Genomic DNA, 19643 nt, shown 5'->3' with positions numbered 1-19643 from the left:
TTTATTTCGAAAAAGGGGAGATTTTTTTTTTGTCTCATATTAAAACCGAACTTCCGGTGACCCACTTCCGTGTAGTCGACGGACGATCGTTAACCGAGGGAGGACGAGGGCTATCGAAGGGGTTGCCGTCGCCGCCATCGCCGGTGCAGTTCCGTCGGTAAACATAAATCAATCCGGAACGAGTTTGGCAGCCCGAACGAACCTCCCATCAAACTGGTTTGGCGTGAGAAAGGGATAAAAGAGCAGAGGAAAAATGTACAGCGACTGGAGTTTGGCAAAAACAAGGATCGATAACCAATGGCAACATTGAATGCGGGCAGTCGCTGCTGCTGCTGCTCATCATGACAACGGAGCTCGATGGCCAAATTCCTTCCGCGTACGAAGGTTACTAGGATTTCGGGGCTCAAAAAAATGGCTCAAAGTTTATTTCTAATGCTAATGCTCATGTGCGCAACTTAAACATTCATTAGCAAACGTGCAGCAGCTCGCATTAACTTCAAGCGGCGTAAAACGAAAGAACCGTTTGTAACAGCGAGAAACTGCGCGGTTTCTGTGGCCCCAGATCCACATGCCAAGTGTCATCGAAAGTGTTGCATTCCCGCTGCATTGTAGTATGTACGTTCGAATGTTCGTGTTGTGCTTGTTTTGTGAGCAAATTTATAAATATAACGAGCGACACCAGACCGCAACACAGATGCAAATCGTGTTGCGATAGAGGACAGACAGGATTCTATCGAGCCCGAACCCGGTGACCGGAAATGTCTGCGAAACCACAAAGCCAAACCCAATTTCAACAAGTTGCACTAATAGCAAACCAAAGCTGCAAAATACCTCTCCCCACCGAAGTGCCAGACCATCCGGAGTGACTACCTCGATGTAGCTCGATGAAACGATTGCGTGCGCCTCAGTTGGTCCCAGTTTGGAATGGTTCTATTCGTCCTGTTGGTCCTGGTGGATGTCGCACCGCGCCAATGGTAACGGTGTGTGCATTGAGGTGAACGCAATAGTCAGTGGTTGGTGGTGCACACGGCAACAACCGGTGCAACCAATTAACACAGAAGGTAATACCCGGTACTCCACCCCCGGGGGGACTGAATCCGACCAAAAGCCCGTCCAAGCGTGACCACCGAGCGAGGTTCCGTTTTTAGATTGTTTTTGGATTGTAGCAAAAGGACTGGAACATGTGGTCTTAGTGTTGACGATTCTCGAGTCGTTGTGTTGTGTGTCCTGTGTCGCTGTCGCTGAATGACGCTGAGTGATGCTAAAGGACCAGAGCACCGGACACACACACACACACACAATGTCGGACCTCTTCCAGGCCAGTGAGCATTTAAAGGGGGGTTCAAAGGCCCTGTAGGTTCAAAGGAGTCTAATTTGGGCGGGTGTTGAGGTTAACATGTTGACCGTTGGAGGGGTCAGCACAAACGACGAATAAATGTTTCGAGAATCCGGAGCTCCATCCACGTGCCATCCCGGGGATGTCGAATTTCGAAGAATGTTATAGTTGATGTCGTCAGGATGTAATTAATGGACAAGGACGTTAATGGATAAGGTTTCTTGGAACGTTTGCTCCTATTATTGACATTCCACTCGAAACAAGGCCCGAACCCGACGTTCATCAATAAATATTTAGTCGAGAGAAAAGAAATTCGTTACATTTTTCTCCAGGTGGTTGTGAGCTTCGTAATCAAAGTAACATTTCTCTCCGGTAAAAGGAAAGGTTTTTGATGTTTACAATGCACCTCATATAGGTAGGCCATTCGGGTTCAAAGTCGAAATCAATGCCGTTGTTGACCGGCATTTCAGTTGACGCAGCAACGGTCAGGACTAATCAGGAACAGACAACATCTCTTGAACATTGGGACTGGAAAGGGAGGAAACGATTGATGATGAGTTGCTCCCATAAGGACAAACATTTGTTGTCCAGATCTCTTCCAGATTGGCCAGAAGAAGAGGTGTTGGTGGTCCGTTCGAACACCGCAACGCCAAACATGTTACGTGGTCCGAACCGAACAGTGCCTTGTTAGTACATTATTCATCTTTCTGGTAGAGAAGAGCCCACAATGGCTAAGGTTTTTATGGAGCTACATTTTTCGATCACAAGACAAACAACAAATTGATGCTCATTTGACTCAAAAAGCACATTCGCAAATGTATTAGTTTCAACTTTATTTTTGTTGACCACTTTCGTAACTTAATTGTGTGATAAAAATACAAGAAGAAAATATTTTAAGCACAACTCCAGTGCGTGGTCCAATGATTTCTTGATATCAACTGCTCAAAAATGATGATCTAAATGTGACATTGATCACACAGATGATGACGGTTTCAAAGGAATCCCTATTAACACTCATTAAGTTAGTCGAAATTGTGAATGAGAATGAATTAAAAATAAAAGTTAAAAACAAAAAAAGAACCAATGTGACTATTGTATTTGCAAAGAGCAGTTTATCAAATATCAAATCAAAACAATGTTCGAACTGTTCTGTTGCCATATAAGCGCACTAATAGTGGTCTCAGCTCTAAACAAACATAACTTTGTAAAGCCAGAAAGGTTAAGAGGCAAAGCACGAGTTCTCAGCGTGTCCGAAACCCCGAAACACACTCCGCACGTTGAAGCGAATGCTAATCTCGCGTCCTGATAAGCCTTTAATTGTATTGTTTTGAATGTTAAACGAATTGACCGGATCTCGCCCGGCAGGTTAGCCTACAGTAGAGCAGTCCAGCCAAAGTCCTGCACCGAGCCAGCACCAACACAATAAGCCAACTAAAGCATTTGAAACACGCTTTAGTCGCTTGAGCCAGGGGCAGCTCCATACGCCATGTTGTCTGTCGTTTGGAATAGCACTACTGCTGCGCGCTTTTCCACTGTACACATTATTTCCCGGGCTAGTTTTCCAGCAACTCCTCCTCATTTTCCCCCGAACAGCTCCAAAAACAGCCCAAAAAACAGCCGCTTGCACGCAGCTTTTCGGGAAAACTCTCTCTTTCAAAACCACCACCAGCGGATCGGGTTAGGTTACCATCGTACACACACACACACACCGAACCACCGGGGGGCACACACGGTACTCGGTTGAGCCGAGCTTTTCACCTCATGTACCACCCCTCCCTCTCTTCCTTAATCCTCTAACAAAACAAATTGGAATTTACGTGTTACGTGCAGCTGCAGTTCTGTGTTCGCACATTCTTCTCCGGTGTCCTTGGCGTCCAGTGACCTACGACCTTCGGGTAGCAGCGGAAGGTTAAAACCTTGTACCGCTGGATGGCGCGTTTCTGGCGCTCTGCTCTGTTCTGCCAACCGGCACGCATCGTAGCATGCGTAGCGCTCGCGACGAGACAGAGAGCGAGAGAGAGAAAAGGAGCATTTTGAACAAAAACAAAGCAATCCAAATCGCGGCCTCGCGAACGTTGACGAACGTTGGTTTGGGGATTTTTTTTACTAAACCAAACGCAGTTCAACTGTTGGAATGGGAAATTTCGATCGATCGATGGAAATAAAAGGAGGGCAACGGAGCGGAGTGCCGGTTCTGGGAAAATCGAACTATTGGCTTCAATTGATTTTCATAATCCTGTTTGTCTACCATCACACACACACACATACACACACACACACACACAAGCACGCACATGGACTCTCTCTGTTGGTTCGACTTTTCCAGCGCAAACAATCGCTCATGATTGGCGCGTTAAATGGAAGCTCGGAAGTCGGAAACCCATTAACGAGACCCCAACATGACCGTATGGTGCATCATCCCACGCAGACTAGTACGTGTGTGCGTGTGTGTGTGTGTGTGTCTGATCCACTTACAACAGCAATTACATGCCCGCGGGAAGCCCCGGGGAAAGCGGAAGAGCTCGTAGGATCGGAGTTGGATTAATTGATGTCAGGGATTAAGGAAAGGCAAATCGAACGGACGGAGCAACCGAGGCCGGGCCCGGACATGTACCCGGACGCGGACACTTTGGTCCCGGGCCAAACGGATTAAGGAAAGTTACTTCTCCATCCCTCTGTTGCCGGCCGGCCGGACGGTCGCGTCTTGTTCGTCGTCGTGGGGAGGGTTCGCGATGGATTCTCGAACCGAGACGAAGCGAGCTATCATCATTGCTGGGGGGGGGGGGGGGGGAGGTCCTGGCCACAGTGCACGAAACCGGATTCCGCAAAAGCAACCCCGACAACAATGGAAGGCGATTATACGATTGCGGTTACTGTGGCTAAACCTGATGTCCACCTTCCCGTCCCGTCTCGTCTTCTGCTCCCTGCTCGTGGCGTTCCCAAAATGGCGGGCGGCCATTCTGGTATGGCAGCACGGCACAGGAGGATTATCCCTTTTGCCGCCCTTTGGCCGTTTGGTTTTGGGCGGGTCGTAGACCACGAATGGCCATCATCAGCATCATCATCATCATCATCATCGGGGGAGGAGGGTTGGTAAGTTCCCCGAAATAAAAGGCTTCTCTGTCCGTTTATCCGTTCGGGCGGAAGAAGCTGGGATCTTGTGCTTGGTTTTGCCAAGCTTTTTTACTGCCTTTTCTGACCATCTCCTTCGTCTGCGTGTGTGTGCGCGTATTTGTATGCACATAGTTAGCGAGCGGTGGGTTTTGTAGCGAAACGGTTGATGCCGAACCGGATTTTCGGAAGTGCGGAAAGGAGGAAAGGGAAAGGGACTTTAAAACCAGTGACGAATGTGACAATATTTTCCGTTTTTGGCACATTTGTCGGCACGGATTTGGCGGCGTGCGCCGACAATGGTAAAGAGGATTAGCTCGTGCACCGAGCACCAAAAGCGCTGGAGTTGGAGTTCCGCCGTGAACCCTTTTTTTCTTGGGGCAGGGGAATTCCAGAATCGCCCAGGAATCCTTAATTAGGCCGATCCTATTTATAGGCACCGCGCCGAGTGCTTTGATGTTTAAAGGGATGGTCTCGAAAGCTGCGTTTTACGAAGATTAACGAAGGGCTTGCTCTGTTTTTTTTCTGTTTCTGTTGATATCGTGGATGGAAGGTAGCAACCAGAGAAGGCTGAGAGAAAGCGAATTCTGTTATACACTGTTATACACCGGGTATTCCATATAAGGCACCGTTCGAGGAGAGTTTTTTTTTTAAACTCGGCGTAATTTGAATTATGAGCCAGTGTTGAGACATTTGGTTGAAACAATTTCTGCTCAAGAAGTTTTGGAACTGCAACAATTGGTGGGCTGTAAACAATATTCTTAAAACCTTAATTTAACCCTGCAGTTGGGTTCAAAAACACTTATTCGGGTTCGTGGGCCATTTGGTCCATAGTGTATTTTCCATGGAAATGGCTATGTAAACGATTGAATTTGCAATGTTTTGCTTTAATATTCAAAAGATATTGAATTATTTGGCTATATGTGTGTTTGTATTGGCACAGCAAAGTAGAAAGTAGTAGCACTCACACGAACAAATTTGGGCGCCAAAAAATGGCCTAGATGCGAGAAAATTTGACGATATAAAAGATGCTGTATGTGCAATATTTGGGTGTAAAAATGGTAGAGAAGGATAATGCACCACAGGTATCACCCAAAACTACTTAGTAAAAATCGCTTAATTATGACTAGTATTTGAGGAAAAATGTAGTATTGACCAAATGGTCCTCGAACCCGATTAACGTAATTGTTTTTTCGTTCCCTTCTATACTTTTTATGAATTACCATATTAAAATTTTCAAGTCAATTGTCAGTCAGGACAATTGACAAGGATTGTCAGTTTTGACGAATGTTAAAAAAAAAGGAATGAAAATTGAACCAAATGGGCTGAACCCAACTGCAGGGTTAAACATTAAAAAAGCTGTAAACAAAAGAGCGAACAAAAATATAGTAACCAGAGCTCAGTTTTGGAGTAACAAAAAAGTTTAGTGCAAGGTAGGCTTTTACTTATGTTGCCTTTGTAATCGACCATTTCTCATTATAAAAAAATGACTGTTATCGTTACAAAAAATGCTTTGTTATCGATCGAATCGAGCTAAAAGCGATGTTAGCTTTACTATAAAAACATGACACTTGCTCGTCTTGACAGAAAACGTTGAATTTATTGTCGAAATTCTAAAACAAATTGAAGATGCTCTATTACTTATGCTGGTCACTGTATGTGAGGTCTCATAACTCATGTTTTCTCAGGACATTCAAATGTACAAATTAGACAGTATCGACATTGATTACATAATTGCTGGATTTCAAAGATCTTATCGGACTCACTAAGACCATTAGTCACTTCCAGCGCCTTATAGCGCCACCAAGAATGTGTGGTTTGACTACCAGAAATGGCAACCCATTGACAGCGAGCTGCCATAAAAGCTCGGTACAAGCTCTGCCGAGTTATCCTCATTGTACTCAGCATTGTTACTTTCCCCTCGGCATCCTTTCCGCGGTGGGATGCTGACATTAGTGAGACCGGGCAGGCAGTTAAACCAGAACGTTAACAGATTGCATGTTACAATCTCCGCAACGGCACAATGCTTTACGATCCGCCATTTGATTGCCGGCCCGTTACTTCCCGCGTTCCCATCGCGTCACCTTTTGCGCAAATGGCGTTCCCGGTTCCATCGTTTTTCTTCCACAGAAAACTCACCCACCGTAAAGAACAACACCTTCATAAACTTTTAAACAGCCGGCACAGAATGGTGAAATAACCATTTTTCCCCTTCGGCGTACCTTCAGACGGGAGTTGTGCGTTCAACATCACCATCGTCATCAACAGCAACATCATCAACATCATCATCGCCAGTGTGCTGTGCTCTGTGAGACATAATCGTTTGTGCGGTTTGGTGATTATTAGTTTTCCAGCTCGCGCTTCCGTGCCATCGTGCCGCGACCGAATGAGCGACAGAAGTTAGTTTGAAGCATAAAGCATGCTTTATTTGTTGTTTGAAAACAGCTTCAAACATAAAAATTAATACCATCACCCGGAACTGTTTCGACGGCAAAAAAAAACACGCAGACGACGGTTCCAGGACACGCTGTGCCCGGTGGCAAGAGGCGACGCCGGTGACGGTGTCCACTTCTCAAACAATCTCATCGAAGCGTGAAAGTAAGTGAGTGAGGGTGATGATGGCATCGTTTCGCGGCGATTGGGTGTCCCAAATCGTCATTTTTTCTTCGTTTTTCCTTCCCACTTCGTGTGTGTGTGTGAGGGAAAGCTTGGGTCGTGACGCGATTTGACAACTTTACTGCTGCGACAACTGCACTGTTGCGGCCACTTCTCTCTCTCTCTCTCGTCTCTACGTTCGCTTCGCTCATCGTCGTCGCGTTGCTTGGCGCAAGTGAAGTTGTTTTCCCTTCGCCTCTTCCCTCCAGTTTTTCCACCTCTTGACACATTGATTGATCATAAACCAAATGAAAACATCCATCCAACGTGGGAGCGGGGCGGGAAATGGCATCAGCAACCGGCAACCGGAGCGTGGCTGTTGCTGCAGCATGCAATAAACGTTAAATTTGATGTGACTCGGTGAAATGTAATAAACGCGAATACACCGGGCACCCTTCCCCACCCCCCAATGGCACCATGCCAGGCCTGGCCAAAGGGGTGGGGGCAGAGTGTCAAAAGCGTGCGAAACGCGAAAAGATCGCTCTGGATCGGGCGCTACGGAGAGAGAGAGAGAGAGAGAGAGGGAGAGCTCTGTGTGCTGTTGCTGATTGTAAATAATTGTTTATTGAAAATACACCATCCGTTCCGTGCTACACACACACAAACACACACACTACTGGGCTGGGCTGGGCTTCTACCTGTTTGTGATGATGCTGTTCACTCGCAGGAATTTTGGCGAAAGGCGGAACATGAATGTTAAATAGCTCGTTTAAAGTTGGTTTAATGTATTGCGAATTGTAGCAAAGGAAGAAAAGGAGAGAAGGAGCAAGGGAGCGAGAGAGAAAGACGAGATTGAAAAGACGAATAATTCGGACGAACTTTAAGCCAAGAATGCGTCCGAGGGAAGTCCCAGGGGCAGGGATTTTTAACACTAGAGCGACAACCACAAACAACAATTCGTTCAGCAACAACAACATTACTCTCGAGCTCTTTCTTTTTCTCTTTTCAGCCTCAGTGACTCGTTCCTGGCGGCCATCCTTTTGCGGTGGCAAAAAAGGTGTGTAATCCGGCCCTGTGTGCGTGTGTGCCTGTATGTGTGATGTAGGGGGAAAGGTGGTTTCATGAATATAAACGATCTTCGTTTTCGGCAAAATGTCCCCGTAGGACAACCCAACCGGGAAGGCCCACGGTATGTTTATGTTTACTGTGTGCTTGTGCTTGTGTGAGTGTTTGTGCTTTTTGGGGGGTGGAGCATGTGAAGTGATGTGTGACTTTGTGACCTCGCGCGTACGAGCAGCAGCAACAGCAGCAGCAACGTTGTCGGTAATTCTCAGATAAGCATGGTGCTTGAAAGCTTTTCGTTGGAGGAGAGGGAAACATGTTGAGGGAACCACTCCTCTCCCCGAACGCACTTGGAATGGACACCTTATGCTCGTACCGTAGACGAGGTACGGCTATGAAGGCCCCTCTTTGGTGCCTTAGCCTCCGGCCACTCCAGCACACGCCACGCCAGTTGGAACGGATTGAGCAGCAACAGTAGTGGTGGTAGTGGTGATGGTAGTTGATAAATAGTTGATGAAGTGATTGCCGGTGATTACGGTTGTTAGGTGCCAATGTGATTATCCTTTCTTCCCGGACCCCAGCACTCTGGGCCCCGGGAGTGGCTTCATCCGACGGCATTTGCCTTTTCGGGGGGAGGGTCCGGAATCACCGCCACGGCCACAAAAGACGATGCGCAATGAATCTTTAAGCAGAGCCGCGAAGGTGCCCGCTGGAGGCGAAATTGAGGCGAGGAAAATTGTTTATATTTCGGGCGCTGATTACCGAAGGCGATGAATGCTTAAGTGGAGGAATTGGAACCTAGCTGCTGCTACATTGTGTGTTTCGAGTGACCTTTCACTGCACTCCAGGTTCACTTATCCTTGTCCCCTTGTCATTGATCCTTCCTTTCACGAACAAACATCAAACAAACTGCAACACCATCGGAACCATTTGGAGAGTCCATCGAGGGGTGATGGTGGTGGCCGGAGGTGCACACTTCACCTTTCATCTCGATGCAATCTGTTGATGCAGTTCGGCATATCGATGGCTCGATGGACGGAGGGATTGATTTGAAATTGAGATTACAGTTGCAATTCGATAAATTATTTCCTCTCTCTCTCTCTCTCTTCGCGCCTCCTGAGCGCTGAAGCATGGTGCTGTCCGACATGCAGCACCGAGCACGACTCGAGTATATGAATTATTTATCACACCAAACCCGCCCCCCGGCCCTGCAGCCATCGGTCATGGGGTCACTCGACGTGGCTAGAGTTAGTAGTTGCCTTCGGTTGCGACGTGTTGCCACTTTCTAAGATTAGATTTCACACGACCGACACCAAACACACACATGGACACGCGGACACACACACGGACACTCCAGTTCAGTGGTCATTGATTTGGTGATTGGATTCCACGCGGGATGGAAACGCGCAGCATACTTCGATTTACAGCAGATTTCGTGAAATGCTCCATTCCGAACGGGCGAAGCAGTAAATCTTGAATCGTTCCACCGTTTCACCTTTAGTGCCCAGCAGCACTTTACGCTTTGGCCACGAACGCCACCCGGACTCCCAACCATCTCGTCTCATTCGATGGCCGCGGTTGTAAAATTGGCTCAGTACCGTTGCGGCGGTTAAATTATGCTTCGGGTTATCCGCTAGATATTAGCTTTCAGCCGTAACATAAACCAGCGCCTGGAGTGTGTGTGTGTGTTGGTGTAGCGTAGGTGTGTCAGTGGATCCTGTCTGTACCTTTTAGTTTTGCCTTTTAATGGTCAACACCGAGCAGCAGCAGTAGCAACATCATGGCTGGACTCTGTTGTAGTCCTGCATGAAGTAAACACCACATCAGGCAGGACCGAAGGGTAAAGTTTATTAAAATGGAAACCTAATTTGCTCCGTCGGAAGTACTGACGGTAGATGAACAGGTGTGTGTGTGTGTGTGTGTGTGTGTGTGTGTGTGAAACAATAGAGACAACCGCGTGCGCGCGCGAGCGTCGTATTTCAATTTCGCGGCTTTATTAAAATTTCATTTCCCTCGTCCGCTGCCGTAGTGTCGTAGTCCGGCGCCACTTGCGACCGTTGTTTTACTCGCATGGTGGTCCTGTGGCCAGGAGTTTCCAGCGTCCAGAAGGCCGAGCGTTTGGCATAATGATCATCGCAAGGGGCCAGCAGCAACATATCGGACTCGATGGGGTATCACCTATCAACGTCGGGAAAATCTTCGCGCGACCACGGACTTTGTTCCGTTTTGGACTTTCGAGAGCAATAAACCGAACACAAAAGAGAGAGCACGAGAGAGAGATAGAGAGAAAGAGACATCACATCGATGGTGTAGCGATAAACCAAAAATAACATCACAATTCAATGAGTGAGAAAATTGAATTTTTCCTTCGTCCTGTGACAAGTGTCGTGGGCATGGAGTTCCAATTCAAGCGGACCACCCACCGATGATGCCGACGGTGTGTGTGTGTGTGTGTGTGCGTTCGATGCTCATCGCTCATCGTTCTGCAGCACAGTAGCAGTCGCCGCTTTCCGCTCCCAGGAATGCTTCCCTCTCTCTGTTTTTTGTGTTCTCTTCTTTTGCGTTCGATCGCATCCTTCCTTCCTTCCAGTGCGTTGCTAGAAGCTGGATCTAATTCTTTAATATTTTCTACGTGCCCGGGATGCAGTAATAAGCTTCATCGTTCGGGGAGGGGTCCTTTTCCCTTTTTCCTTTTGCTTTTCCTTTTCTTTCTTTCATCCCCCGTTTTTTTGCATGTCCTCCATCTGGTCCGTGGAGCGAAGTTTTCTGTTACTGCTGGGAGGTGAGGAAAGCCCCCCTGGGCCGCGTTCCAGGCAGCGACACATTCCGGTCTCCGTTCTTTTGAGACGCCGCTACCGAAACGCCATTTTTATTACTATTGATTTGAAATGTTATCACTTCACCAAAAGGCAACAGTCGTTCGCGAGGGGGAGGGGCTTCCGGGTTACGAAGCACCCTCTCGTCCTCCGTTCCTTCTTCGTCCTTTTCAACTGCTGGCGGAATGTGTTGCGGGAACTGAACTGAGAGAACGATTTGTTCGGAGCAATTTTGCACCCCCATGATTCTCTTTCCTTTTTTCTCTCTTTCTTTCATTCTTTCTCCTTCTCTTTCTCTCCTCTCTTTCTATGTTGTGATGTCCTTCTGCTCCCCCCATCCTCTCTGTTCCTTCCGCTTCTGCAGCCCCATTATCGTAATTTTCGTTCGATTGAATTTAGTGTTCCATTCTTCTTCCTTTCTGCTCGACCTAATCATCGACCATCGACCATCATCATCGTCACCCTTCGTGGCCATGCTACTGCTCTTGGGGAGTGTGAAATGCCGGGGCGACGATTGTGATAAAGGGTGGCAGACACTATCTGCGGTTGTGGAAGTCCTCGACCACCGCCGTCCGGGAAGGTACATTCCTCGCTTTTTCGCTCGATTCTCTCTCTCTTTCTCTCTCTTCGTCTTATCTTCCAGCCGGGAATGGTGATGGTGGTGGAGCAGAGGGGAGGCTGTTTCCTTGTCGTGGCGCGGAATGTGGTATCTATATTTTACGACACGCGTACCGGGAATGCCGATGCCGGTGTTGGAATGTCTCGGAACAAACAACATATTTGCGTCGTCGTCCGTGTCGTCGTCGCTACAACGAAGCGAACGGAGTGCCTGTTTCCAGTTCTCGGATTCACACACAAAGAGTCCGGATAGTTCTACTATGAACTGACTGGTGCATATAATTGCACAAGTAGCACATCGCCGATCGTGGGCTGATCGTGAAGGATATTTATCTTTTGTCTAAACCAACATACACACACACACACACACACAAAGCGGGCTTTCCACCGGCATTAAATTTCCCCGAAAGTGGTGCTGCTAATGAGAGCAAGGTCCAAGAAGCGGGACGGTGTCTGCAACATGCTAAGCAAGCACCACCATCAGGCTAATGACTTCATTTCCTTACTCTAAACGAAGGTCGTCGTCATCGTTGTCTGGACTCGAGAGGACGTCATCGCAGCACCCTTCGCTTCCGTTGCTCGCGAGAAACTCGCCGCTTCCTTCGTCACACATCATTATCAGCATCTCTCATCGGTCGTAGCATAAACGGCAAACATCATCATCATCGTCATCGGCATCATCGACAGCATGAGCAGCATGAAGTCCGGACATTGCTTCCTTCGCTGCTAGTATTATCAAAGATGGAGGATCCACCTCCCCCAGGGGTGGCCTCGGATGGCAAAGGATTATAAAATTAATTTATCAAAACAATGGCCAATCTTCGCTGCGCTGCCAGGAGTCAGCAGCCCGTACTGTTGGTACGCGGTTGATTAAGTGAGAATAGAGGAACGGAGGAACGGAGGAGGCTGATCGAAGAGTTCGATGATTATTATTAGGCAGCAGGAGCTCAGCAACGTCATCGGAGTGCGCCTGAAGGACATGCCAGTGAACATCCTGTGCAGTCCTTGGCCAGTGAAAAGGAGTCAAGTCCCCCGAGATGTGAGGAGACAAGAGCAGGCCGAGTACCGTTACTATGGTTTTCCAGGGCCCTTAGTGATTGCACACTCTACTCTCTCTCTCTCTCGCTCGCGCTCTTTCTCTCTGTCTGTATAGTCGAGCTGAAGAGCTGAGCATCAATATTACTTTATTATGAATTTTAATTACACTTTAGTCCCCGTTGGTATGGGCCACCGGGTTGGTTCTCCCCGGGAGTAGCTCCCGGAGTGCAGTACTTGAAAGGATAATGTGCATGGGAGGAGGAGCGACCGGCCGGGAGTTGTTCACTTTTCCGAATGATGCGTCGCTCGGTCGGTCGTTCGGTCGTTCGTTTCGGTCGCCCGGTAGCAAAGTGGAACACTCGACTGGGACCATGAAGTGGGCCTATGATTACATGTGCTGCAGCATGTGCGCATGTGTGTGTGTGTCAGTGGTCCTGTTGCATGCATGCATGCATGCATGCCACGTCGCCTACGGTCCGGTCTGCCTGCGGTACAGTAGTACTTAAAGCTTACCGAGCGCATTCCGAGGTTATGCGCCGGCGACCGGTGCTTCGGTGCCTATGGCCACCATCGTCGGCCATCAATGTACACAGATACTTGTGCGTACTCTCGGAGACCGGAGGACGCTTCAGTCGAGAGCAAAATTGATGACAAGGGCACCACTTGCACTTGCACCACGGAGGGAGGGAGGAGGCCCTCGCGCTTTCGGAACCGGGTTCCCGGGGGTTTCAAGAACCAATTATGGAATTGAACTCACTCAGCAAAAAACAACGCGTGCACTCTGGCCCCCGGAAGAGGACCGTCTTTTTGCTGCTTTACCGGCTGCAGTTCGATCACTTATCGGTGGTTATCGAGCGTCGTTCGGTCGGTCAGTCAGTCAACAGAAACGCAGAAACGTATCTGTTGCAACTCACGCCACGCGCGATGCTAATGTAAACGGAATGGATGCATTTCGCAATGAAAAAGTGTAACAAACAAGTGATTTGCATTCCACATACGTTAGCTGGGATGTTTGAATTCCATCGTCAAAGTTATTTGAACCGAAATTTTGTGGCCAACGTTTCAGTTTATAACTTTGTGATTTGTGGTGAAGGATGCTGCACTCCGGCTTCGATGGATGCTGATTAATAGTCAAAATGACCACCGGAAAAGCCCAGATTGTTGACGTATGTAGCGCAGAATGCCACTTATCCTTATTGTTTACACAGTGAACAGAATACCACTGATACTGAAATCGCAGCACATTTGGCAACTCGAAGATCAACATATGATTGGGAGTCAGTCCAGGCAATGAGTTGCTGATGATAGGAACGCATTCCACTGGCACTGGTAAGGCAGGGATTTATTGTCCGTTGAAAGAGGGAAGCAGCTGGATACTCTCAAAAAGCTATTAGCTGGAAATCGTTTACTTTAGTCGCTCAATCATCTATCCCCCCCTTTTACGATGTGACCACACAGCTCAACCTCGAACAGCAATCGATGGGAGAGTAGCATTAAAAGTTTCAAGCGCGTACTGTGTGCGCTCTTTCATGTGGAAAGATCACGTTCCTGACGTTGCAGATCGTTCGTTTTTCGGGGAACCAAGAAGCATCGGAATGAATGGTCGCCGTTCACTTAAATTGAATTAAATTGAAGGTGAATTGAACCCAGGCCGTGCTCTCTCTCGCTCTCTCTCTTTTCAAGCGTGTAACGCTACAGCGAGCGTGTCCGGGGGCTACGTCTTTGACTACCTGATCGTTAGCCATCAAGCAGGTAACCGAAGCATGGCATGCTAGGAGTCAATTTTCACACCCAAACAGCAGCAGCAGCAGCAGCAGCAGCACCGAAACCCCTTTCATCGTCGTCCTTCATTTGCTCCGTGTGCCTGTGTGCCTGTATGTGTGCCTGTATGTGTGCCTGTATGTGTGTGTGTGGCCAATTGAGCGGACCTGGCGAGGGAAAGCATCGTTTGATTACATTCCTCGAGTGGTCCCGATGGTGTTGCGCATGAGATCGCGCGCGCCCGTCGGTGTGTGTGTGTGTGTGATTGGTGTTGCTCGTGTCCAAGGTAGGCAAAAGTGAGTGTTTTACCCCACCTTGCCCCTCTCTTGCCGTCATTGCCGTGACCGACATACCGAAATTGGCCTACACCACGCCAGATACCGTCTTTCTAGCCGTTACGGTCTCGGTCTAGGCCGGTGTGGCATCGTTCCTCGGTTGAGGTACCGGTGAGAGAACAACAACAAGGACTCTCGAGCGGTAAGCAAGCAAACGCAGGAGGAAGAAAGAAAAAAAGAAAGAAAGGAAGGAAGGAAAAAGTGAAGCAAAAAAAACATACTCCAGCATTATCCAGTCCGGTGGCCGGTGTTGAAGCAATCGTCGAAATAAAGTGGTCCATTCTCATTCAATTCACTCGCAGCTGGAATTCGCTTCACGATTCTGAGTGGCCAATCGTCGGGCGGAGGCACCAAGTAGCGGGGGGGGGGGGGTTTCCGGTTTCATCATTCAAAGATGATGATGATGATGATGATGATGATCGAGCTGCTGCTCGAATCGGTTTGGTTCGTTGGTCAGCCTGTTTCTACCAGTGGTTTCTTCGTTTCTGCTTGCGGCACACACACACTCACACACACACACAGGCAGACACGCAAACCGTTTTGTCTCCAACCGAGCGGAAGACCGGTTGCCGGTAGCTCACCTGGTGCCTGGTGCCTGCATTGGTGTTGGAAAGTGTTTTTTTTTTGCTGTTGTTGTTGGACGCCAGCTGGCATCTAGTAGCCCATGAAGCAGCACGAGAGGAGGCTCCCCAGAGCCCGCATTTCATTTTCTTTTGCCCAAAAGTACTTTTCGTCCGCAATGAAAACACACACACACACACACACACATACACACGTGGCCTGTAGTGGCCGACCTTCTGTGGTTTCTCTGGGTGATAGTTTGAAGCATGCCAGGCGTCTCCATTTCGCAAATGAAACGAATCCTCCAGAAACAGGAGGAGGCGACCGCCGGCTACTAGATCGAAAAACTAAATGTTGACGCCAGGATGACGAGGAGGGGATAATGGAAATGGAATCGAAGCAGAATTGGTGCTCGATTGGTGATGAATTTCAATGAATCATGCACACGGCGTCCAGGCGTCGGTCCACGTACTTCCATGCTCTTGGAGGTTAATGTTCCAAGAAGGACCGAAAGCGAAGAGCAAAACACGAGGCAAGGGTCAGAAGAGGGGAAGGGGGTTCAAAGGGGGTGGTGAATTGGTGAATTTAAATTCACTTGTTGCCCGCCACCACCGTCCTCGCTCGGTGCCTGGCTTGGTTTGGTTTGGCGTCCTCCAGCAACCTAATTCTAATTTGATAAATGCTACGTGACTGATTTCATTAAACCAGAGCAACTCCCACTATAGTAAAAATGACTTCAAAAACTCTCTCTCTCTCTCTTCCAGGACCCTCTTGCGCCCCTTGCCGGGCGCATATCCTTCGAGAGCATCGTGCAACATCACGATGCTGTCGGCTGGTGCCGGGTTGTTCCGTCAACTTTTCCCATTTTCTGTTCGTTACACGAATAGCGAGAGAGAGAGAGAGACAGAGAGAGGAAGAGAAACTTACCGTCGGTTGCGGATCGGCATGCACGATACACTCCAGTTGCGCCTCGAAGCCTTCGCCGGAATGGATCCACGATTTTTCCACGCTGATATCGGGCGGATCTGGAACGAGGAACGAAAGAGGAGAGGGGTAGGTCCGGTCAATGGTCAGTGGGTGCTGGTGAAAGGGGAACATTAAAATCAATCAATCAGCTTTCAACGCTTGTTCGATGCAGTTCCTACTCCCGGACTTCTACCTCGCATGAAAAATGAAAAAAGGGGAAGGGAAAACGCTGTTGGAAACGAAACTGTAACGAAGTTCAATAAAGCGGGAATATATGAATAAACTGGTTTTAATCAAGAACCATTCCGGTGATGGACAGCACACGACCACCCAGCGCGAACACACACACACGGACACACAACGGGCGCCATTGCGATTTATGATGTTTCAGAAACTCCATCCAAGTTACCGGGGGCGTCACTACGGTTACGGTCCTCGTCACGGCCTTCATTATGGTGTGGGATGTATAATATTTTATTAAATGCATCATTATGCGATGTACGGTCGCGGCCCTGGGCACACCTGGTACCGTTCCCCCTTCATCATCACATAAGGGGAGTGTGGGTGGTGGGAGCACCCCCACGGCACGGATGGTATTTAAATCCCCTTTTTCAATGCACCATCATTGCCATTGGTTTTTGGTGGGTGGCAAAGATTAAAACTAGGAAGAGGGATGAAAAGTGGCACTAAAAAGCAGCAAAGGAGTAGAAAAGGAGGGGGGGGGGGTTGTACCAGTGGTCACCAGACGACGGGTTGAAATACAAATGTATTTGTGCTAAACCGATTGCAGCAGTAGCAGCATCAGCCGCGGTGCTTGGAGTGGTTTTGAGTTTTGATTTAAAATACTCTCCATTTAATGGGGTGTGCGCGTGTGTGTGTGTCCCCGGGATGTGGTTATTGGCGATGTTGAAATCGATTTTATTTAAACATTTTTCGATTTCGAAACCACCAATGCGAGCGACTGGCCGGAAATGAGCCACGGCGTGGCCATGCATTTGCAATGATGGAAGTGTTCCAGATGAAATACTATGCGATGCTTATGAGCCCTCCGGGGTATGATTGAATCCATCTCGTGCTGTTGTTGTGCTTTAAACGACTAGTTTTCATCTCTCTGGACTCTGGAGTTTATCGTTCATTCCAATAACTATCACAACAGACGAACAGAAGCAAACAGCACAAACAAACAGCTAAACGCTTAACGACCGAAAGCAATAATGGCAGAACGGGAAATCAGCTGAGTTTAAGTGCTTAATTAGGTTATCGGTTTATCATACAATTCCGACTCCCGGTGCGAGTAGTTACGGGCTGGACCGGCTCGATCCACCATAATGGTTAATTGTTATTTGAATTTATCGTTCCGCGAACGGTCAATGATGTTTCAATGCAACACAATGCAACATGCAACGCAACGCAGCCGTCGCATGTGCGCCATCGTATGGCGATCGCTATCGCGTACCGGGAGTGCAAATCCCGGAACGCATTCCTTGGGGTCCAATTGTGCCGCCGATTACCGATTGAAAGCGCGTCCAACGATATGAACCGTACGGTGCGCGAACCTCCGGGGCTACGGGGTTTGGATTATTTACGATTTCGCTCAAGGTTGACGCCGATTATTTCACTCCAGTGGCTCCAGTGCGGCTTCGTGGAATTTGTGCGTAACTGGGATGCAGAAGCGCGCCAGAGAGAGACACAGAGAGCAAAAGAGAGAGAGAGAGAGAGCGAGGCACAAACAGGAATCTCGAATCATGTTGGAGTCATGGAGGTGTACGGCGTGCCATACTCTCTAGAGTGTGTGTGTGTGTTTGGCTGTGAAGATGAATAAGTGATACGGCATTCCGAACCGATACCGATGGCCGCTGGAGCTCTCGCGATCGGAAGCTGGCGGGAGCTGATAAAAATTTCAATCCGCGCGCCAATCGTCGACCATCGTTTGGTTTGACCGATGTTGCAACTAAGCCACTTACGCCTCTGGTTCGGTTCGGAAACCGAGCCCGGGACATTTTTGAAACGATTCTCTCTCTCTCGCACACGTTGAGAACACGGAATCGAGGGGTTGGTGTTGGAGCGTTGCAGGAACTGAATATTTCAGGGACCGATGGCCGACGGTTCCGGTTGGTTGTGCGAGTCGATTGTCTAATCGGATCAACCGAGTTCGAGTGTCGCCGTTGTATGGGTTTCAACGAGGTATGGGGCGGGGGAAGGAGGGGGAATTTAATTAGGCCAGGCCTCTTCAACCTACTGCTCTATAGAACTCTGTTAGAACGTTCTAGATGCGCCGGTGACATGGCAGCTTAGGTGGGGATGATCAATTATTTGATGCAATGGCCGCGTTGTGCGCTTCAACCATTCCGTGCCCACTACAAGTAGTGCTCGGCGTGCTGTTTACATAAAAAACGAAGCAGCAGTAACGCTTCTGGTGTGTGTGCTATCAAAAAGTTGAATGGTGAATGCGTTGAAACAAGTTGGAAAGGTTTGTTGGAAAAGTAAAATAAAGAAAATACAGTAGCAATGCATGATATCAAAATGATGAAGCTAGCATGCATCAATTTGTTTTCGAGAGGTAACCTTTTGGTGTTCTCAGATGAAAACATCGAACAATTTCGCTTCAATGAACAAATTGGTTCGTTTTTAGTCTTTCCGTTATCGAATCAGGTTTTTTTTTCGATTATATGTATTCGAATCGAACATGTACCTGTCACTTTTATTTTTACCGTTACTTTAAATATACATAAAAAAGATTCTAATTATTTATCAAATCTGCAGAAAATGGCAAATCTATTTCAAAGCGAATGTTTTTAATCAAAAGTAAATATTGTTCAATTGTCCAAGCTATCCCCAAAACTATTATTATGATGCTTCAACGTATCTAAGCAGAGTGGCGCAGTGGAAGCGTGCTGGGCCCATAACCCAGAGGTCCGTAGATCGAAACTACGTTCTGCTATAATCAAAAGATTTTTTTTTATTTATCCAGCATTCGTATTCTGTCTGGTCGCTTGTCCCAACTCTCATCAGCGCTTTTTTCTTAGCTTGTCGGTGTTATTGCGATGTTTGTTAGAGGGTCATGTTTTGGAAGAGAGTTAAATAATATTAAGTGTGAACACTAGCACGTCGCAGAATATACTCCAGATAATTGTATACTTAGAGCTCCTGGTAATAGATTAGCGTTACATGAGCCTGTTTTAAGAAGAGTGCGTAAAATAAGAAGAATCTCCCACTATCTCTGATTCGGATGCTATGGTATTAATCATTAGAAAATAAGAAAAGAACATAATAATTGAATAAAAACAAAACCAAATATGACGTGGTTAAAATATCAATAAAATAGTTGCAAGAAAATTCGGCAATTTCATAAAATAGTTCAAGTAAAAACTATCCCTGAGTAATGTTAGTAAAGAGAAGTTGAAAATATATTATCGAAATCCAGCATGAAACATCCCTTTAGAA

At 47.7% G+C, this 19643-nt stretch overlaps 1 protein-coding gene and 1 non-coding gene across 2 annotated transcripts in view; one reads left to right on the top strand and one right to left on the bottom strand.

Annotated features, from left to right (window-relative positions):
- LOC125950277 (hemicentin-1-like) overlaps positions 1-19643 on the bottom strand; it is a 219960-nt gene that overhangs the window by 5533 nt on the left and 194784 nt on the right. Inside the window, exon 6 of the mRNA XM_049678118.1 lies at positions 16161-16258. Coding sequence (XP_049534075.1) covers positions 16161-16258 — 98 coding nt within the window. The remainder of the gene's footprint in view (positions 1-16160; positions 16259-19643) is intronic.
- Positions 19069-19140, top strand: Trnam-cau (transfer RNA methionine (anticodon CAU)). The gene has a single exon. It is a non-coding gene; the product is annotated as a tRNA-Met (tRNA).

This window comes from Anopheles darlingi, chromosome 2 (assembly GCF_943734745.1).
Source record: "Anopheles darlingi chromosome 2, idAnoDarlMG_H_01, whole genome shotgun sequence".
NCBI lineage: Eukaryota > Metazoa > Arthropoda > Insecta > Diptera > Culicidae > Anopheles > Anopheles darlingi.
This window is presented reverse-complemented; position numbering and strand designations above follow the sequence as displayed.